This window comes from Aphelocoma coerulescens, chromosome 24, assembly GCF_041296385.1.
Source record: "Aphelocoma coerulescens isolate FSJ_1873_10779 chromosome 24, UR_Acoe_1.0, whole genome shotgun sequence".
Taxonomy (NCBI): domain Eukaryota; kingdom Metazoa; phylum Chordata; class Aves; order Passeriformes; family Corvidae; genus Aphelocoma; species Aphelocoma coerulescens.
The window spans coordinates 5,205,305-5,227,454 of NC_091037.1; the positions used below are offsets into that span (position 1 = coordinate 5,205,305).

Consider the following 22,150-nt stretch of genomic DNA (forward strand, 5'->3'; position numbering starts at 1 on the left):
TTGGCAAAATCTCATCAAACTTAATAACAACCATTTCATAGACTCTTTTGAGGTTTTTTCCTTAATATGAACAACTTGAAGCCGCGTACCAGCAGAGAAACCCTTCTCCTGTCCTGCTGCATGGAAAACCAGCATGGAGAGGGAGCCAGCAAGTGCAGGCAGCAGTGCCCGTCCTCCCTCTGCATCCCCCTGCTGCAAGGCAAGCCCTTAACCCAAAATTTGGGAAACTGAGCTTAAGCCCTGATGTTCCACTGGGCTATGAACTAAACTCAGATTACAAAAAGAAAATAACCACCCAGCATACATGACAACATTCCCCTAAAGCAATTGTTTAAACTGGTAATAAATTTTAAAAATTCAAGCTGAAAAAAAAATTATAAAAAGCTGCTCATTTCTTGTGATTACTATTTTATTTTTTGAGAGGAAAAAGACCTTTTTTATTTTATAATTCCCTTTAATCTTATTTTATCATTTTTAATTGTTTTATTTTAGAAAGGAAATAATTTTTGGATACATGACTTGGCCTTTATGTCATTTTTTTCTGTATTTCCTACCTATAAATTTCTGTTGTCATTCCCGTGGTTCCAATTATTGTTTTCCTCTGCTCCCTCAGTGTCACCGATAGGAGCAGACCCGCGTGTATAAAGGAATGGATGGACACGGCGGGGGTTCAAACAGATTTTAGGGATCGAATAAAGGATGGAGCCCCCCCGGATGAGGGATGACGTCACGGCTCCCTTGACCACCATCCGCATCCCCCTTCCCGGTGACGTCACCAGTCCTCCCCCGCGCTTGCGCAGTGCGCGCTCAGCACCCCCCGGCGCGGCGCGGAGGATGCGGGGCTGCAGGTGGGTGTGGGGCCGGGGGGCGGTGAGGGGTGCGGGGTTTGGGGTGGGTGTGGGGCCGGGGGGCGGTGAGGGGTGCGGGGTTTGGGGTGGGTGTGGGGCCGGGGGGCGGTGAGGGGTGCGGGGTTTGCGGTGGGTGTGGGGCCGGGGGGCGGTGAGGGGTGCGGGGTTTGGGGTGGGTGTGGGGCCGGAGGGCGGTGAGGGGTGCGGGGTTTGGGGTGGGTGTGGGGCCGGGGGCCCGGGGGACGGTGAGGGGTGCGGGGTTTGGGGTGGTGGGCGGTGAGAGGGGAGCGAGCGGCGATGCTGTGTTTGCAGGCGGGGCGGGGGGGCGGATGTCGGGGCGCAGGCGGGGGTCGCACGGGGGATGCGGCACCCCTGGGGGGCAGCAGGGCCGCGGGTGTGGCGAGGGGAGGCGGGTTTGGGGCGCATCGCGGGCTGAGCGCGCCGCGGGTCTGGGGGCGCGGCGGGCGCTGCGCTGACATTGCGGGGAGAGTTGGGGTGCAGCAGTGAGGGCGTCGGGGGAGCGAGGCCGGGGGTTCGTCCGCGTATCGGTGCGGGGGCGGTGCGGAAGGGGGGGGGGGGGCGATGTGCTCGCGCACTGCGGGGGCGTTTTGGGGGGTCTTGGGGACGCGGGGTGTGCGCGTGCGGGCAGCGGCGGAGGGAGGGGCGGCGAGCGCAGCGAGGGCGTGTCCGTGCGTGTGTGTGTGTGTGCGTGTGCGCGCAGGGCTCTGCGTGTGTGTGTGTGTGTGTGCGTGTGCGCGCAGGGCTCTGCGTGTGTGTGTGTGTGTGCGCGCAGGGCTCTGTGTGTGTGTGCGTGTGCGCGCAGGGCTCTGCGTGTGTGTGTGCGTGTGCGCGCAGGGCTCTCTGTGTGTGTGCGTGTGCAAGGGATGTGTGTGCAGCGCTGTGTGTGTGCGCAGATGCGTGCGTGCAGATGTGTGTGTGTGCGTGTGAAGGTGTGCGTGTGGAGCTGCAGGGGCACGTGTGCAGGCATGTGTGTGTGCAGGTATGTGTGCAGGTATGTGTGCAGGTGTGCACAAGCAGCCGTGCCCGTGCGCGGGTGTGTGCACGCAGTGGGGATGCTGGTGTTTGCGAGGCCTGGAGCTGGGCGGTGTGGGCATGGTGGGGTCCGTGGTGCTTGTGTGGGAATGTGCACAGCGGTGCACAGTGTGTGCGAGGGGATGCAGGCATGCGCAGGTGGGCACACATGCACGCTGCGAGGGGATGCATGCTTGCAAAGGTGTGTGTGCCTGCACACTTGCACAGGACAGGGTGTGCATGCACAGGGTACGTGGGGGGGTTGTGTGTGCAGTGTGTGCTTGCCTTGCTGTGCACACACGCAGCCCAGCACACGTGCACCACCAGAGCACATGTGCATCTGTCTGCAAAACGTCCTGCACGTGTGCACAGCTCTGTGTGTGTGCGCTTTGCACCTGTCTGTGCACGGTGTGTGTGTTCACAGGGTGTGCCAGGCATGGAGCAGGCGTGGGCACTCCCCTGTGTCTGTGTGTGCACCCACGTGCCCCACAGCGTGCGTGCAGCAGGTGTGTGCACTGGGATGGGCTCACCTCCAGATGCACACGTGGAGGGTGTGCGTGCACAGGGCGTGTGCTGCAGGAGTGTGGGGGCCCGGGGCACCCAGTGGGGTGCACATGCGCAGGGGTGTGTGGCCGTGCTGCACATAGGTGCAGGTGCTACTCAAAACCCTGGTCAGGCCAGGTCTTCCCCCAAAACTGTGATGTTTCTGCTCCCCTCCCCAGGGAAGCATCACCAGGGCTGGGGGAATGAGCTGGGGTACTGATGCCTGAACTGGGCTATTCCTGGCTTACTACTAAGTTACTGTTTGCTTCCTATGAGGCTACTGCTAGGATGCTGCTGCCATATTCTCAGTAATCTCCTGAGGGAGCAGTGAAATACTATCAAGACACAGCTGAGGTGCTCTCAGGATACTGCTGGGATGCTACTGAGATGCTATCACGAGTTTACTAGAATGTGGACAGGCTACTCTGCAGACAGTAGTAAGGCACTTTCAGAGGAGCACTGAGGTGCTCTGGGTACTATGTGGATGCTGCAAGAACTCCACTAAGGTACTTAGTCAGGCTGCTACTAAGATATTTCCAGCATATTTCTAAAGCTGATACTGAGGTACTCCTATGAAGGTGCCACTGGAGCAGCTCCCACACCAGCCAGTTCCTCTCAAGAGATGTTCAGGTTGCTTTCAGCATAGTTACGTGGCAGTAACATAATATCTGGATATTACTTTGCACTTCCAAAGTGCCACCAACACTCTATGAAGATCATAGCTATAAGATAATAGCTGTATCCCATTACACCACTGTTAGATCCTATGGGACACTCATTATATACTACTGAGATACTGTCAGGGCACCAGGATGCTTTTGGGATGCTCCTGACATGGTATCAGAATATTCCTACGTGTGCTAGTACAACATCAGGACAATGCTGAGCTACTCAATGGCTGCTACTAGGATACTGTCAGCACATTACTGATGCTTTCAGGCCACTTGCTTAGTAGTGATATAGTATAAGGATAGGACTAAGATGCTACCACTTCAGGGAAATAGTGGTATGTTTTTTACATACTCTCAGGGTAGCACTAAGCTACCTGGACCACTATCAGCACTTTGTTGCTACTAGTAAATTACTGCTAGAATAGTGCCACAGTATCAGAATGTTTCTTATGAGTACATCCTGATGGGATACTGCTGGGATGCTACAGAGATGCTGTTGGTTGTGTAACAGCCCTGGCAGTAGGGTTTCAGTCAGCACGGCAGCAGCGAAGGGAATGGGGAGGTGGGTGTTGTAACCTGTTAGTAGCCTGGTGCCTCACGGGCACCCTCTCCCTGCAGCTAAGGCAGCACATCGGTGTCGAGGAGGATGGAGGCGCCCCTGGTTAGTCTGGAGGAGGAGTTCGAGGAGGGGCCCGGGGACGATGGGGGGACCCTGCAACGCCCTGCGGACCCAGCGCTGGCCGAGCTGGAGAGCTTCTCCGCCGAGATGATGAGCTTCAAGTCCATGGAGGACCTGGTGCAGGAGTTCGACGAGAAGCTCACTGTCTGCTTCCGCAACTACGACGCTGCCACCGAGGGCCTGGCCCCTGTGCGGGGGCGTCTCCAGGCACAGGAGGAGGAGGAGCGCCTGCAGGATGAGGAGTGAGTAAGGCCCCCCTGCTTCTGGGGCCACGTGCCTCCTCACACCCCTGAAACCCCCCACAGTGCAGGCTAACTCCCACCATTGCAGCATGGTCATGCTCCGTGTCAGGAGTAGCACTGTAGCATCTTATGAGTAAGGACTACCTGTGAGTAAGGGTCTGCCTGGCACCTTGCATCACGGCACAGTCATGCAGTGGCGTGGAACAGCTGTGTGGTATCCTTTGAGTAGCTGTGTAGGATCCTGTAAGTAGGCCTTGCGTGTGTCTTTTCATGGTCATGAAATACCCCCCTTTCCCAGAGCATGCAGTCCAGCTCACCTGTTACAGCACAATTGTGTAGCACCTCAGAGTAGGGGTGTAGTATCTTATTATTAACACCCCTCTGGGACCCGTTGCACCTCCTTGCACACTTCTAAGCGCCCATCATGTGCAAATCAGCACCTGGACTGTGGCGTGATCTTACAGCACCTTGGATTAGCTGTGTAGGATCCTTGGAGTAGCAGTGTGAGATCCCCGGAGTAGCATCCTATGAGGAGGAAGAGCAGCGTGTCCCATGCCACATTGCAGGGGGCCACAGCTCTGTCTGTGCAAGGAAAGCCCCAGAGGCTGAGCATAAACCTTGAGTAAGGTGTAAGTAGAGTTTAGTCACCCCCTCTGTACCATGCCAGGGGATGGCCAAATTCCCTAGGGTCAAATTCCCCCCTAGATTCCCCCAGTTATCATTGTTCCTTTTGTGTTAAATTCCACGGTTTCATTAAAAACCTTGTTTTGTTACAAAATGCCGTTTTTTCCCCGCAAATCCTTGGGCTTTTTCCTCATGATCCTTCTACACTATCACATTTCTGGTGGATTTTTTGTGTGTTTAATTGGGATCATTCCCCAGGCTGAAATTGCTAAACCTTATTTTCACCAAGCAAAGGGGTTGCTTTCAACCCCAAAAGCCCCAAATCTGTTGGTTTTGTTGCTTTGTGTTTGGGTTGGTTTTTTTCCCCCAAAACCCACTGAGGCTGAATTGATTTTTGCAATTGGTCGAATTCATGGTTTTTCAGAGCAAAACGCAGCTTGGCTGCGCGCCGGGGCTGCCGCGCTGTCGCTGCTTTGTGCCGCTTATTGTGTCTTTTTTGGGTCACTTTGGGCAAAACAGGGCTTTTTTTTTTTTCATTCTTCCTTGAATGAGCCCTGTGTGCAAGGCGGGGGAGGGGCCATGGCTTTAACAGGCACTGGATTTCCAGAGCTGTTAACCATTTCTTGCCATCATTAACTCAGAAATCACTGCTGGTCTTGGCCTGCCCCTGTGGGGTGCTGGTCCTTTAAGAGCAGAGGGGGAAAAAAAAAGCAAATTTGGGGGGATAATCACTCATTTGCTGTGCTTTTTTAAAAAATAGGAATATTAGGGTTTGCCATCCATATTTTTGTGTGTTAGTTTGTGAAATCTGTAATTCCAAGGGGAATTCAGCCCTGGTGAGGAGGGAAATACAGTAAATCCCAACAGTGAGCAGTTTTGGGGTTGGAAAGGGGGCAAATGGTTTTGGGGTGATTTTCAGGATTAGGATGTGGCACCGTGTTGGACTGAACCCACCATTTCTGGTGGGAAAATGGGTGGGTTTCCCTGAGCTGAGGAGAAAATTTCTAATCTGTGCCTTTTCCCCCATTTTTGACCTCTTCTCACGTTTTTGGCCTTTTTCTCAATGTTGCCACTTTTCAGCTCTTTTTTCCCATTTTCTGTCTTTCTCCTCCATTTCTTCCCTTTTCTCTACTTTCCCTGCCCTTTTCCCCATTTTCCCCCCCATTCTCCCTTTTTTCTTACATTTTCTCTTTTTCCCTACTTCCCTTTTCTCCTGATTTTTCCTTTTTCTCTCTTTTTGCCCTTTTCCTCCTTTTCCTATTCCTTATTTTCTCCTCTTTCACTTTCTTCCTCTTTTTTTCTCTTTCTCCATTTCCCATCATTTTCCTTCTTGGTGGTTGGAACATGACAGGGTGACATTTTGGAGCTTTGGGACCTTTAGGGGCATTTTGGGGTATTTCAGAAGAACATTTGGGGACATTTTGGAGTGTTCCAAGGTAGCATTTTTGGGTGTTTTGGGGCCTTTCAGACAGTTTTGGGGCTTTAAGATAATGTTTTGGGCCACTTCAGGGCATCATGTGATGGTTTTGAATGGCATTTGGGGACATCTATAGAGACATTTTGGGACATTGCTGTGGCCTTTTGGGGGAGTTTTGATTGCAGCATTTCAAAATGACATTTAGGGGGCATCTCAGGTGCTAGGGCAGCATTTTTGGGTACTTTGGGGTATTTCAGAGCAGTATTTCATGATGCTGTTTTGAGAAGCATTTGGGGTTTTCTAGGCTATCATTTGGGGTGTTTTGGGATATTTCAGGCATCTCAGTGGTGTTTCGGGATTTTTGGAGATCATTTCAGGCTGTTTCTGGGCTGCATTTTGGGATGTTTTGCGGCATCTTGGCATGCCATTTTTGGGATGGCTCTCTGAAATGCAACATTTTGGGATCAGAACTCACCACCCACCTCCCTGCAGGGTCTGGGATGCTCTCACTGATGGCTTTGCCCCCCGGAGCTCCCCTCGGCCGTGGCTGCTCCCCGGGACTGAGGCCCTCGATGGCACCGACCCCCAGGTAGGGCTGTGGTCCCCCTTAGCCCCACAAACCCCCCTGTCCCCACATGATCCCCTGACAATGCTTGACAGCTGTCAGTCAGCCCCAAGGCTCAGCGACAGTCATGGCACTGCAGACTACCCAAAAATAGCAGTTTTGGGGTGCAGCACCACCAGTGCAGTGAGTGCCCACATTTCAATGTGAAATCACACTGAAACGGGCAAGATTGTTTGGTTTGACAGTCAGGTCTTTGCCAGTTTGCCCCCCATGTCAGGGGTGGGGTGGGTGTTTTTGGGGGTAGAAAATGTGTTTTCATTTGTAGTGAGTTTGTGCTGGCAATAGCTGCTTTTGGGGTTGTAAAAATGTCCCAATATCCAGGGAATTTAACCCGCTTGGGTGTAACAGCCTGTTGCTAAATGGGGAAGAGAAGATAACTTTCTTAGGTTATTTTCTGCTACAAAGGTGAAAAAGACAGTGAAAGGTGATAAAAAAGAAAATGCCTCCTTGTCCAACATCTCCATCCAGCATCTCCATCCGTCCCTTCCCTGTTGGTGTTCCCCTCTGCCATGTCCCCATCTCATGTCCCCACCCAGTGTCTCCATCAGACCTTTCCCATTCAGCTCCACCAGCACTTGCCTCCCCATCCAACATCCCTGGTATCTCCATCGAGCGTGTCCAACACCACTCTCCATCCAACACCTCCATCCAACAGACCTGGACTTCTCCTTGTCTTCTTCCTAGTCCATGTTCAACAACTCTCCATCCAGTAGCTCCCTATCCATCATCTCTATCCATCTTCTGGCAACACCTCCCCCTCTAGTGCTTTCCTGTTCATTGTCCCCAGTGTCTCTATCCAGTGTCCCTGTCCAGAGCCCCATCCAACATCCCCATCCAACGCTTCCCCATCCAGCATCTCCATGCAATACCCCAATCCAGCATGTCCCCATCCAGTCCCTCCCCATTTGATGTCCCCATCCGGTGTGTCTCCATGCCAACCCCCCTTGCAGCTTGTCCCCCTGAGCCAGGGTTCCCTGGTGGCTCTCCCCATGCCAGGGCCAGGGCTGTGTCTGTGTCCGTGCTGGGGCCATGCCCACATCAGGCCGGGCCTGTGGTGCCACTGAGGCTGCCCAGCCTGTGTCTCCTGCAGCTCGGGGGAAAGGAGGAGGAAGAGGAGGAGGAGCTCACTGAGAGGAGTGAGCAGGACTCTGGAATCAATGAGGAGCCGCTGCTGACGGCTGAGCAGGTACCCCTGGCCCCGCGGGCATCTGGACCCCTGTCTGTCCTCCAAAAGCCAGGCTTGGCCACCTCGGCCCCATGACCACGATCTGAAAGCTCAAGAAAAAGCCAAATCCCATCATCTTGGGGGGTGGTATGCAGGACCTGGAATGTGGATGTAGACAGAAGTGTAGGTTGTGGGTGCCAGTGTGGGATTTGGGTGCATATGGGAACATGGGGTGCAGATGCTGCTGAACAAAATGGGTGGCATGGGGGGAAGGATAAAAGTGGGGAGCAGAGGTGGGATGCAGCTGCAGGATGCTGGTATGGAGGCAGGGTGCAGATGTGGGGTGCAGGATGCAGGGTACAGGTGTGGGGAGGGGGATGTGGAGGCAGCTGCAGGGTGTGGGTGCAGGATAGAGAATGCAGGTGCATGTGCAAGTACAGGATCCAGGATGCAGGAGGAGGAGGGTGCAGAGAGCAGGATGCAGATGGGTGGTGCAGGATGCAGATTTAGATGTGGATGCAGGTCTAAAGTGTCCATGGAATGTGGGATTTGGACGTAGGTGGGAATGTGGGATGCAGATGCAGGATGCAAACAGAGGACCCAAGGCACAGATGGATGCAAATGCGGGTGTGGATACAGGATGAAGGGAGCAGAATGCAGATGCAGGATGAAGGGGAAGGATGGAGGATGCAGAATGCTAATGAGGATGGAGGATGGGGATGCAGGATGCAGGTGCAGGATGAAGGGTGCAGGTGTGGGTGCAGGTGTGGGATGTGTGGGATGCAGGGTGGAGGTAGGATGCAGGTGCACATAGAGGATGCTGATGCCCTGCAGGTCATCGAGGAGCTGGAGGAGCTCATGCAGAGTTCACCTGACCCCGAGGCTGACCCTGAGGGTGAGGAGGAAGAAGAGGAGGAGGAGGAAGAGGAGGAGGAGGAAGAAACCAAGGCTGATGCTGAAGGCAAAGGTGGTGGTGGGGGCACGGAGCCCATCGTGCTGCGGGAGCTGCATGCTTTCTCCCCTGCCTTCAACAACAACTGCTCCCATGAAGGTATGGCCAGCAGAGCCCAGGCCAGTCACTTTTTGGGGACAATTCCAACCAAATTGGACAACTGAGTCTCTCCAGGCCTCAGTGCTGGCTTGCTCTGGGACTTGGCCAGAAGGGCTCTTGGCAAAAACTGTGAAGAACACAGGGATCTGGCTTTTGGTATGGAAAGGCACATGAGGTTCGCCAGGAGCCTTTGTGTTCTACCATGCACATGAGATTTGTCACTAGTGGCATGGGGTGTGTCACCAGTAAGCCCAGGCATTTCACTAATTGCTCTGCTCTTTATCACACTGTGCAGGTTACTAATCTCACCATGCCACTAATCGCAATGTGCCTGTCACTAATTGCATGTCAATAACTGCACCATGTGTGTCACTAATCACACCATACACGTCACTAGTTGCACCATACATGTCACTAATCACACCCTGCTTGTCACTAATTGCACTGTGAGTATCACTGAGTGCACCTTGCATGTCACCAGCCATGCCAGGCAGTTCTGTAATTGCTCTGGGCACGTCGTTTATGGCGCTGAGCATATCAGTAATTGCACAATGGGTTTATCTCTTGGTGTCTCAGAAAATGCAGAGCACATCTCGCTCAGCACGAGATGCATTGTAATGGTTGCAGTGTGCGTTTCACTGACTGCACTGGGGGTGTCACTGATTGCAGCAGGCACCTCCTTCGTTTCCCCATGCATGGCACTGGCTGCACCGAGTCCAGAGGAGGCCAAGGAGATGCTCCAAAGGCTGGAGCACCTCTGCTATGGTGACAGGCTGGGAGAGCTGGGGGTGTTCAGCCTGGAGAAGAGAATGCCCTGGGGAGACATCAGAGCCCTTTCCAGTGCCTAAAGGGGCTCCAAGAGATTTAGAGGGGGACTTTGGACAAGGGCCTGGAGTGACTGGACAAGGGGAAATGGCGTCCCACTGCCAGAGGGCGGGGTTAGATTGGATATTGGGAAGAAACTTCCCTGTGAGGGTGGGGAGGCCGTGGCACAAGGTTCCCAGAGCAGCTATGACTGCCCCGTGCCTGGAAGTGCCCAAGGCCAGGTTGGATGGGGCTTGGAGCCACCTGGGACAGTGGAAGGGGTCGTTGTCCATGGCAGGGAGGTGGAACGAGACGGGCTTTAGGGTCCCTTCCAACCCACCCTGTTGTGGAACGTCCCCTCGGACACGAGCCCGTCTCTAACCCGCCGCGGCGCAGGCCTGGGGCAGCTGTCGGCGCGGGAGCTGGTGGCCGCGGCGGGCCGGGCGGAGGCGGCGAGCCGGGCGCTGTCGGCGGAGCTGGTGGCGCAGCTGGCGCGGCGGGACGAGCTGGCCTTCGAGAAGGAGGTGAAGACGGCGTTCATCGGGGCGCTGCTGGCCGTGCAGGGGGAGCAGCGCGAGCAGCGAGAGGCCGCCCGGCGCCGCCGCAGGGACAAGGGGCTGAGCCTGCAAGGGGCGCGCTCCGAGCGCGGCAACCACATGCCCCGCAAGGTGGGCAGCTGGTGGCCACGAGGACACGAACGGGGCGTCTCGGGTGGACAAGGAGGAAATGGGGGATGTGGGGATAGGATGGGGCAGAGGGACATTGGGGACGTAATGGGATGAGGGTTGAGATGGGATGGGGATAGTGACAGGATGGGGCAGAGGGATAGGGGATGGGGAGGACGCAGGACAGGGGTCATGGAGCAGGGCCGGGGGATGTGGGACAGGGGACTTGGAGCAGGGGGATAAAGGGAAATGGGGTGGGGGTATGGGGCGGTGTGATGGGAGGGATATGGAGCAGGGATATGGGCAGGGTGTGGATGTGGGAGTCAGGGAGCTGTGGGGAACATTGGTGCCCGAGGAGGTGCCGCGGGTGATGTCGCTGTCCCCGGGAGGTGACAGGGTGACACGTGTCCCCGCAGCGCTTCAGCATGGAGGGCATCTCCAGCATCCTGCACTCCGGCCTGCGCCAGACTTTTGGTCCTACCACCAACGAGAAGCAGGTGCCCTTTTTCCCCCAAAAAAATGCCCAAATCCGTTTCTTTTCATTCCTCCTTCCTGCACTCCCCATTCCCTTGCATCCCCCAAGCCCCTTTTAAAATGTTTTTTTAGTTTTCCAGCACTGCTCTATCCCCTATACCCTGCTAATCCCTCTTGGAAAAATTACCTGTTTTCACTCCAAAAAGTCCTCCCTGAGGAGGGAAGAATTTGGGTGGAGTTTGCAGCACCCAATTAGTTGAGTACTCCCCAAAATACCTGCAAATTAAATGCAATTGCAGGAATTTTGCAGAAATACTCTATTTTTGCACCAATTTGGGGTGATTTGTCTCAAGGCAATACAAAAACCAGGCAGTTTTGTGCCATCTGGGTGGTTTTTTGGGGTGGCTCTTGTTTTTGCAGTACCTGAACACGGTGATTCCCTATGAGAAGAAGGGCTCACCACCCTCCGTTGAGGACCTGCAGATGCTCACCAACAGTGAGTATTCATTCAGGCTGCTGGTTTGGGTCAGCATCAGATGTTTGGGGGACACAAAGGCACATTTTGTTTTGATTCACTGGCTGCAATTTGGGGTATTGTTGCAGCACAGCCCGTTTGGGGGATTTCTTGCATCATTGCAGTATGGGCCATTTGAGGTGCTACCACCCACGTTGCATCATCATTGCAACAAACCCACTTGGTGGGAAAAATCCCTGGTTTGCATCACTGCAGCACAGCTGGTTTGCAGCCAACACCTCCCCTCAGTTTATGCTCCTTACACCAGTGTTGATTTGGGGCTATATCACCCATTCTGCATTGCCACGGATTGGCTAATTGGGGATGAAAGTCCTTTTTGTTTGGATGTTCCCAGGCCTGCTGCATAAATTGTATGGGGGAATTGTATGGCAGCTGTGGGGCTGGTTTGGGGGGAAAAAGGGGCAGTTGGGGGGCAGCAGGGCCAGGCTCACAGCTTCGTTCCCCCTCACAGTCCTGTTTGCCATGAAGGAGGGGAATGAGAAGGTGCCCACTCTGCTCACGGATTACATCCTCAAAGGTACCTGCTCCCCTCCTGCCTGCGCCCTGCCCCCTTCGTGTGTCCTTCATGCAGCTTCCCTGCAGCTCTTGTGCCTCCACCACAGATCCCTTCTGCATCCTCCTGCCTCTCGCTCACATCCCTTGTGCATCCCTTGCCCATCCCTCTTGCAACCTCATTCATCCCTTTTGCCTCTCCTGTGCACCCTCCATGCATCCTCAGAGAATCCCAGACCCATCCTGTGTCATTCCTCCTGCATCCCTCATGCATCCTTTGTGCATCCCCCACACACCCTTCAGCCATCCCGGGTGCATCTCCTGCACATCCCTCAGGCACTCTTTGTACAGGTCTCCTGTCCTGCTGCGCCTCTGGAGGTCCCTGTGCAGCTTCCTGCCCCATCCTGGGGCCCATCTGCTTCATCCACACAGCCTCCTCACCCTCTGTGCACCCTCTCTCACCCCCCACACCCCATCAGGCACCCCTCCTCTGCCTCCCTTGGGCATCCCCATCCATCTTCCTTGCATCTCCTGGGCATCCTTCTGCATCCCTGTGCATCTCCCACACCCCTCTTGTCCATCTCTTGTGCATCCTCCTGAGTCCTCACGTGTCCTTCACGCTCTTTCTGTGCACTGCTGTGTGTGCATTCCTTGTACATCCCTTCCATGTTCCTCCTGCATCCTGTGTGCAGCCTCGTGCAGCACTTGTGTGCTTGTGCACCCTCATGTGCCCAGGTGCCTCGTTCACACTCATGCAGCCTTTCTGCCCCTGAACCCTTGTGCACATGGAGCACACTGGTGCACCCTTGTGCGTGCCCAGGTGTCCCTGTGCAAGCTCATGTGCCCTTATGCAGCCCCCGGGCACCCTTGGGCACCACTGTCCATCCCTGTGCAGCCCAGTGCCAGCCTGTGTGTCACCGTGCACCCTCGTGCAGCATTGCATGTGCATTCTTGTGCATTCTCGTACACATTTGTGCATCCTCCTGCATCCTTGTGCATCCCCATGGATCATAGTGCATCCTCCTGCATCCCTGTGCATCCTCATGGATCACAGTGCACCCTCCTGCATCCTTGTGCATCCCTGTGGATCCCCATGGATCATAGTGCACCCTCCTGCATCCTTGTACATCTCTGTGCATCCCCATGGATCACAGTGCACCCTCCTGCATCCTTGTGCATCCCTGTGTATCCCCATGGATCATAGTGCACCCTCCTGCATCCTTGTACATCCCTGTGCATCCCCATGGATCATAGTGCACCCTCCTGCATCCTTGTGCATCCCTGTGCATCCCCATGGATCATAGTGCACCCTCCTGCATCCTTGTACATCTCTGTGCATCCCCATGGATCATAGTGCACCCTCCTGCATCCTTGTACATCCCTGTGCATCCCCATGGATCATAGTGCACCCTCCTGCATCCCTGTGCATCCCCATGGATCACAGTGCACCCTCCTGCATCATTGTACATCCCTCTGCATCCCTGTGCATCCCCATGGATCACAGTGCACCCTCCTGCATCCTTGTGCATCCCTGTGCATCCCCATGGATCATAGTGCATTCTCCTGCATCCTTGTGCATCCCTGTGCATCCCCATGGATCATAGTGCATCCTCCTGCATCCTTGTACATCCCTGTGCATCCCCATGGATCACAGTGCATCCTCCTGCATCCTTGTACATCCCTGTACATCCCTGTGCATCCTTGTACATCGTTGTGCATCCTCATGGATCACAGTGCATTCTCCTGCATCCCTGTGCATCCCTGTGCGTCCCCATGGATCATAGTGCATCCTCCTGCATCCTTGTGCATCCCTGTGCATCTCTGTGCATCCCCAGGGACCACAGTGCATCCTCCTGCACCTCGTACATCCCTGTGCGTCCTCATGGATCACAGTGCATCCCTGTGCGTCCTTGTGCACCCCTGTGCATCCTCCTGCATCCCTGTGCATCCTCCTGCATCCCTGTACATCCCTGTGCATCCTCATGGATCATAGTGCATCCCTCTGCGTCCTTGTACATCCCTGTGCATCCCCAGGGACCACAGTGCATCCTCCTGGATCCTTGTACATCCCTGTGCATCCTCATGGATCATAGTGCATCCTCCTGCATCCCTGTGCATCCTTATGGATCACAGTGCATCCTCCTGCATCCCTGTCCATCCCTGTGCATCCTCATGGATCACAGTGCATCCTCCTGCATCCCTGTACATCCCTGTGCATCTTCCTGCATTCCAGTGCATCCTCATGCTTCCCCAGTACATCCCCACACACATTTGTGCATCCCTGTGCACGCTCGTGCCTCACTGTGTCATCAGTGCCCCCCAGGCCTCTCTCTCTCTCTTCGCAGTGCTCTGCCCGACCTGACGCGGTGCTGCCCTCACACTCCCACCCCGGTGCCCCCAAAATGGGGCCAAACCCGAGGAAAAAGGGTCACCCACCCGCGGCTGCCCCACCCCGCACTCCCCCCTTTGCACAGCTGGGAATAAAGAATTCCTTACATTAATTAGGCACCTGGTGTCCAGTGTCTGTGTCCCCCCTGCTCGTGGCGGTGGTTTGCAACTTTTTGATGGGAAAATGTTTCTAAGCAAAAAATCCCAACACAGACTTAGCTGCAGTGCTCAAGAATATTCTGGGAGCTATAAAACCCACAAACTTCTGGCTGGGTTTTGCTTAGAGGCAGCTGCAGCTGCCACTATCAGAGGGGAAAAATGCAGATGTAAATTCTATTCTCAGGGATTTTTCCCATTTTTTCACTTTTCTGCAGCCTGATTTTCTGCTAAAAATTGTGCAAACATCACCTTTTTTCCCCCCAGAAAATCAACCCATTATTAAGGAATGGCTTATTAGGGTACAGGAGGGCTTCCATCACTTCCATTTGGGGGAGAATTGCTCTGTTTTGGCGTTTGTCACTCATTTTGGGGAAGAGTGCCTAATTTGGGGGTTATTGCTTGTTTTTGGAGACTGTTGTCCATTTTGGGGCAAATTCAGTCATTTCGGGGGAAGTTACTTATTTTGAGGAGAGTCACACCACCAGTTTGGGACAGCATCCTTTTGGGGCATGTCACTCATTTTGGGGGAGAATAACTCATTTGAGGGAGAAATTAGCCCCTTTTGGGTCATCATTTGATTTTGAGGAGTGTCCCTCACTTTTGGAGACCATAACTCATTTTGGGGTGAGCATCACCCATTTTGGGGTTGTGTGTAATACTTTGGGGAAACATCACTCATTTGGGGGGAGAATCACTCATTTTTGGAGAACACAGCTCATTTTGGGGAGCACATCACTGTTTTGGGGGGTGTATCATACATTTGTGAGCAAAATCCCATTGGAGCTTATTTGAGGGGGAAAAGTTTCATTTTTGGTGGACTGTCAGTTTTAGAAGTATAAATCTAATTTTCTCCACATCACTCAATTACCAATTTGGGTCCATTCACCCATTTTGGGGGTAAATCACATCTTTGAGGGGAGTTTTGCCCATTTTGGGGGGTTATTCCTGCATTTTGGGTCTTCTCCACTCAAAGGAAGAAGCTGCCAAGAAAATACAGGTGCGACCCCTCATCTTGTAGCACTTTATAATAAATGGCCAGGAATTAATACTAAATTACAATGAATCCTTTATGAAATTACAGATTACATTCACGCCAGATCAGTATCCAAAAATAGGCATTTCTGCCCATTGCATCACTTGTGGTTTTTATCCCAGCTCTTGTTTGGGTTCTTTTATCAACTCTTCAAGAGCCAGGAAAAAAAAAGGACAATGCGGGCAAAAAGCCACCAAGAAAATTATCCTTCTCCTAGAATGTCACATTTAGAGCAGGAACCTGCAGAAGACAATTCCTTTATTTTTGCCCTGGTTTGCTTTTGCATTTCCTCCCATGCCACATTTTTAAGGCGAAATACACCCTTTTGCTAGCATTTAAAATAAAAAAACCCAAAATACAGGGTTTTTGGCAGTTGCCCTCCCCCATGGGGCTAAAGCTCCACCATTTTCCCATTGTGGAGGGACAATACCAGGGAGAAATCATCTTTCAAGCAACAATACTGAGTTTCCTTCCACCCAGGCGAGTCTTGGGGATCCCCCTTCAATTTTGGGTGAAATCTTGCATTTTTGAAACCAATTTTTTCCCCATTTTTAACTAACTCTGTGCCAAAACGCCTTGGAAAAGTTTTCCTCTCGGCAGCCTTTGCCCCAACTCTGCATCCAGTCTCCGCCCTTAAGGACGAGAATGGGGTGAGTTGGTTTTTTTCCAGATTCAGCAGAGGTTTTAGCACATAAATTAAAGGATTTGGAGGAGTTTCCTCCCTTTTCCAGAAAGTTGTGTCCAGAGTCACCAAAAAGCCACAGCATCGGGGCCAAAGTTGGGAGGTTTGGGCAATCCAATGAGTCAAGCACCAAACCCTCCTCAGATATAGCAGAATTTGCACTCGCTGATTATTCTTCTCCCCCTCCATGCCAGTATATATGCCTGTGAATGACCTTTCTGGGGGAAAAAAATCCAAAAAGCATCAAGTCCTGGGGTTGGTTTGGCTTTTCTTTGCACCAAGAAATCCAAGGGACAGACGCAGTGGCCCACGGTGAAAACCCGCCTTTGCCCAACAGCATCCAAGCGTCACGTGGGGAAAACAACTTTCCCTAAAAATGCTTTTGCTTACCAAAAAATGAAGGGAAAAAGAAAAATAAAACCTGAAATAAAAGATTAATCTGGCCACAATATGTGCCTTGTAAACGTGTGTCCTTCACTTCCGTGTGCTGACACGGTGGTGCCCGCGGGCAGCCGGGGCCTCTGCCAGCGCTGCCACTTTGCTTTTTCCTCACTGATTTCTTCTTGCCATTTTTTTTTTTTTTTTTTTTTTTCATTTTGGGGGAAATTTTGTATCTGGTGCTGTCAATGATTTGGGAGGGTGCAGGAGGAGCTATTCCAGTGAGTCACTGTGGTCCAAACCAAGGTCAGCGCCAGGTGCTGCTGGGAGGCCACCAGGCTCTTCCTCCAGCTCTTCCTCCTCTTCCTCCTCCTCCTCCATCTCGTCCTCATCTTCCTCATCCTCCTCCTCTTCCTCAGTGCCATCAAGGGAGTCGTCATGGGCTGCCAGCATTGCCTGCTGCATGGCCATGGTGGCAGTGGCTGATGAGAGGGGTTGGAGGTTGTCCATGCTGAGTGAGCCTGTAATTAAAAGAAGTACAGAAATAAGGACTCCCCAGCTAATACAGGAAGGACAAAGGAAGTGCATAAACCAAGAATAACTCAAGTGAAAAGCTTGGAGAGCACGCCATAGGGTGTCCCACCTACCCCAGTCACTCCTCAAGGTCCAGTCCTTAATTTTTCTAGCTAATGCATCATTCAATAACAAGAAGCCTTTCTTCTGAGCCAGTAGATGCCCAAATTGGTTGGGCAGATTTTCTCTTCATCTTCTCTCAAGTCCTACCTTTCATTCTCTTCATCCCGTCTGGTGTATGTTCATTTCTGCTCACTTCACCTTCTCTTCATCTTCTCTCTTCATCTTCCTCATCTGTTCTCTGTTCATCATCTATCTTCCCACCTTATCTCATCTCTCATCTGATCTTCATCATCTCTATTCTTCTCTTCATTTCCATCATCTGTTCTCTTCATCTTCTTTCTTCCCATTTTGTCTCATCTGTCTTCTCATCTCCATCTTTTCATGTCTCCCCTCCCCTCCCCAGCTCCTCAGGAGATATCCCAAGCCGTGCCCCATAGTGGGTGATCACTGAGGGCTGTTCCTGTGCTCAAGGGATGGGAGTGTCCCATCGCCAGCGCCTTGCCATGGCCAACTGGAAGGACCTTCTTGCATGGGCCACCTCATGTGCTTCCCCACAGCACAGTAAAGGGCTCTAAAAATTACCAATTAAGGTCACAATTTAATGCATGGCCACTCCTTCCTGGAAGGGCAGGGGCCACTGGGGTTTGTCCTTACCATCAGGATTTGTCCCTGAATTGCCACCCTGCTGCTGCAGGACCCCGGCGGCGATGGAGTTGGGCCAGAACCGCTGCGTGGGCCGGTGCTGAGATTTGATTTTCTTGGCTTTGGGGGCTGGATCTGGGTTGCTGGCATCGAGCATTGGCTGCAGGATGCGCCGCCGGGCATTTATGAACCTTTCCATGGAAAAGAGAAAACATTGGAATGGCTAAGAGTTGTTACACCAGCACTGAGTTAAACCAACATGATAGCAAATCAGTGAGTTGCAATAGAATAATAACACTTTAAGAAAGTAGCTTCATGGTTCAAAAAGTTGGTTTTTTTAACTTTATTTGCCTGTGGCACATTATAGCTCTGCATTAATTTTTCCAGCTGAGTGGGAGAATGCTGCACATTGGATTTACCAGGAGAGGGCACTGAGACCTTGCAAACCAGTGCTGGCATTAAACACAACTGAGCTCGTCTCCCAGGAATCACAGAGTCATAAAATCACAGAATGTGCTGAGTTGGGAGGACTCATCAGGATCATTGAGTCCAGCTCCTGGCCCTGTGCAGTACACCCCAAGAATCAGCCTTAATCACCCAAGTAACCCCCCCAAAACGCATTATACAGCACCAAAATAGGGTGAAAAAAGTCCTAAAGCCAGCAAAATGATTGCGGGGGCCACCAATATCTGCTCACCAGTTGTTGACTTGCAAGAGGGTCAGGTTGGTTTGGGCAGCAATTTGCCTCTTCTCATCCTCTGTGGGGTAGGGGTGCTGGAAAAAAAGAGAGATGGGGTAGCAGAATTGCATCCCTGCATGCAAGATGTCATCCCTGAGTAAAACAACATGAAAACCTGCCTTTTTTTTTTTTTTTTTCCACCCTAAATTTGGTGGCTTCTTGCATTTTCAGAATGCAGGATTGAAGGGTGGCATCCAAGAGCATCAGGATTTCCCCAGGTGCCCTTAGGGCTTCTCCAAGGCTTTCCATCAAACTATTTTCCTTGAAGGAAAATTTTCTTGTTCTTTTTTTTTAACTCTAGCAATTTTCCAGTGATGGTTGTTGATAAACGTGGGATTTGGGCTTCAAAACAGTGCTTATAAAGGCATCAATAAAACACCCTGAAACATCTGCACTGGGAAACCACCAGCTCAAAGCTTCAGCAACCTCCTTCCAGCTGTGCTAAAATGCTCTTTTCAACCCCAGAAATGAAATTATTATCAAACCAGCCCCACACGTCATGTTTTGGAGCCCCAAGGCAGTGACAGTTACCATGACTTGTTTTTCAGCTCTTAGCTCCCAAAACAGTGTGATATCCTTGACAAAACCACCCAAAGTCAACGCACACTGGAGACTCACTTCCCACCGGGGCCTCACTGGTTAAAAATGGTACTTTTTTTGGCAGAAACATCCCTCTTTTGGTATTTTATTTCCAGCATTCTTTCTTCCTCCTGGTGCTCCAAAACTTCCACTAAAATGATGAGCATTTTTGGTTAGAAACCACATCATCTCTGACACCAGACAGAGAAATCTCATGGGGAAGCCCAAGTTTCTTCTGACCACAAGGAGCAGGCTGAGAGCAAAAGTCCAACCATCCAGCAGAAGAATTTCTCTTCATTTTTCAATTCCATTTTGGAAATCTTAAATGATGGGGTTCCTCTGGCACCTGGCACAAAAGTGTTTTTCAGTTTCTGGTCCTCAAAGTCGTTTTTGTGCCTGCAAATCTGCCCTCCAGGAACACGGGAGATGCATGGCACAGCCAGGGATCACAGCCCAACACAGCAATGCTCTTGTCCTCATTGCAATAAGTCCAGAATTTCCCATGAAAAAAAGGCTGGGAAGTTCCCAACCTGCTGCTGCTTCCTGTCCTGGCTGATTTTTCCACAAGTTGCTCCTTGGAGCTGTTACCTTCTGCATTACTGATGCCTTGGGGATCTCCCACCACTCTGTCTTTGCAACCAGTTTCCAAGTGATTTCTTGGCTGAATTATGCAGGAAAAATGTAGGATTGTTGGATTTAGCCCTTTGCCCAGCCCTGCTGATGAGAGAGAACTCTTCATGCATGAAAATATCCAGTTTGCATCTAAGCTCCCTCTACCTTCCATCTCCAATCCCTCAAAATGGGGTGATTTTGCAATTCTGTGTTTTGACTGATTGCTGATGTGCTGCAACCCTACCTGTGAGGCAGCTCTCACATTCCAGCTTGCTAGAAAAGGGTATTTTGGAGCTGTTAACTGCAAAAAAATGCTCAATTACCCATCTTCAAAAAACCTTGTGAGTCGCCTTCTAGATTGGTTTGCTTCTTCTTGCCCCACCTGCATTTTTTGGTCATTCCCAAAATACTCCCAAAATACAAGCCACTTTGCACCTCCAAATACAAATTCAGACAAACCACCACCTGGATTTGAGGATTTCTGGACTTTTTGTCCTTTTTTTCCCAGTTTGCAGGGTGTTTTGGTGGCTGTGGTGCTCACCATGAGATGCTGGAAGAGCCATGAGCGCATGATGTTGGTGGCATGTTTGGGCAGGACGCCTCGTTTGTTCTTGGACTTCTTGTCCTCACCATCAAGGAGGGAGGTGAGATCCAGGTTCACCTGTCAGGGGAAAGGAATGGGGAGAGAATTGGTTGAAAATGGTGATGGGGCAACCCAAAAAATGAGCAAAACCAACCCAAAATGGGAGTGGGATGAGTGCAAAAAAACTGGCACTTATAGGAGCATCCAAAGCCCATTTCCTGCTCCACTAAATCTGCATAAATGCAGATTTTCTCCCAGGATGTGTATCTTTTATCTCAACTTTTTTGTCAGTGCTTTGCAAGGGGTAATGGCACTGTTGGGGACTGTGATGATGACGCCATGACCAATCTCAATGTGTGGTTTAGGAGGAAAATACTTTTACCCGAAAAAATAAAATAAAAAAGACCCCAAACCTCATAAAAAGATAATTTTCTCAACTGCAAGTTAAAACCCTGCCACTCACTAACCCCTTGCAAACCCTCGTTCCTCACCCAGCTGATTTCCACCACAAGGAGGAAGATGCCCATTGAGCCAAAATTTGCTTTCTCCCCCCCAAAATTAAAACGAAGCATCTTGCTGCAAGAGAAGTTTTAATGAGGATTCAGGAACCAAACTGAAATCTAAGCACTTGAGTTAAAAAGGGATTTTTTTTTTTTTTCCCCAAGTCTTCATCAAAACACTTCTCCTAGATGAATTAAACATCAGGCCAGCAGGTCCCTGTGATTCCCCTGGGCTCCAGCTGAATAAATCATGCCAGTGGCACAGGAAGAGCATCTGAAGGTGCTTGTCCAGGCTCTCTCCCTGCCCCAATATTCCCTGTGCACATGTTTTTCCCACCACAGAGGGTTTTGCTGCAAGATTTAAACCTGCAATGGAGAGATATTATAGAAAGAAATTTTTAAAGCATTGCACAGGCAAAAAAATTCTGCCAGGGAGGTGCCACCCCTCTCTAAAATGCTGTTTATTGATTGTTTTATAAGAGGCTCCTGCTATTAAAATGGGGCATTTCAGAAATAATGGGGGTGAATTTTTGCTGCTCTGCCCCCGGGAAGCAGTGTAACAGAAATTGATGGGGTTTATTTTTTTTTTCCCCAAATTCCTGGGGAATAGGGACTGGGAAGAGCTCATGGACAAGTTGTGCTAATAAATCCAGTTCTGCTCCAAATCATTGTCTTACTGCAAGAATGCAGGGATCATTGTGTAACTCGTTGCAATGTCAGGGGAAAAAAAGGAATAAAACCAGAGCAAATGGCTGAAAAATACCCCCAAATTCAGAAAGGAAGACCTAAAAATGAGCCTTTCCCACAAGTGCCATGATTGTGTACTGGACAGGCAATGCCAGTGATCCCAGATCTATAATATATCAGCAATAATATCTGTCCTATCCCATCCTATCCCATCCTATCCTATCCTATCCTATCCTATCCTATCCTATCCTATCCTATCCTATCCTATCCTATCCTATCCTATCCTATCCTATCCCATCCCATCCTATCCTATCCTATCCTATCCTATCCTATCCTATCCTATCCTATCCTATCCTATCCTATCCTATCCCATCCCATCCTATCCTATCCCATCCTATCCTATCCCATCCCATCCTAATCTTATCCTATCCTATATATAATGAACAATTAATACAGAATATGGAATGGACAATATGTCACAATATACAACACACAGTATATAATAAAGCATGTAGAATAAAATGGCATATGTTCCATCACACCTTATAAATAACAGGTATTGTTAGATATTGCACAAAATAATATTATGTATTATAATTATGTTATTATTATTATATTGTAGTATTTTATAACAATAATATAAGCATTGTTAAAACTTCTGAGGT

General features: G+C 51.1%; 2 protein-coding genes across 5 annotated transcripts in view; one reads left to right on the plus strand and one right to left on the minus strand.

Annotated features, from left to right (window-relative positions):
- The first annotated feature begins 776 nt into the window (after window positions 1–776).
- On the plus strand, window positions 777–14,362 carry FEZ1 (fasciculation and elongation protein zeta 1). The gene is made up of 10 exons (XM_068994900.1): window positions 777–848; window positions 3,713–4,015; window positions 6,549–6,645; window positions 7,772–7,867; window positions 8,681–8,897; window positions 10,098–10,369; window positions 10,783–10,863; window positions 11,261–11,336; window positions 11,827–11,892; window positions 14,213–14,362. Exons 2-10 carry the CDS (start codon window positions 3,741–3,743, stop codon window positions 14,227–14,229), a joined length of 1,197 nt encoding a protein of 398 aa, XP_068851001.1. The 5' UTR covers window positions 777–848; window positions 3,713–3,740; the 3' UTR covers window positions 14,230–14,362.
- A 1,101-nt stretch (window positions 14,363–15,463) lies between these two features.
- Window positions 15,464–22,150, minus strand: part of PKNOX2 (PBX/knotted 1 homeobox 2) — an 86,499-nt gene continuing 79,812 nt past the window's right edge. For all 4 annotated transcript variants that reach the window (XM_068994657.1, XM_068994654.1, XM_068994655.1 and 1 more), the window contains 4 exons: window positions 20,257–20,376; window positions 18,483–18,559; window positions 17,798–17,976; window positions 15,464–17,028 (listed from right to left, as the gene is read on the minus strand). In XM_068994657.1, the coding sequence (XP_068850758.1) occupies window positions 16,781–17,028; window positions 17,798–17,976; window positions 18,483–18,559; window positions 20,257–20,376 (624 nt within the window). In that variant the 3' untranslated portion in view covers window positions 15,464–16,780. The remainder of the gene's footprint in view (window positions 17,029–17,797; window positions 17,977–18,482; window positions 18,560–20,256; window positions 20,377–22,150) is intronic.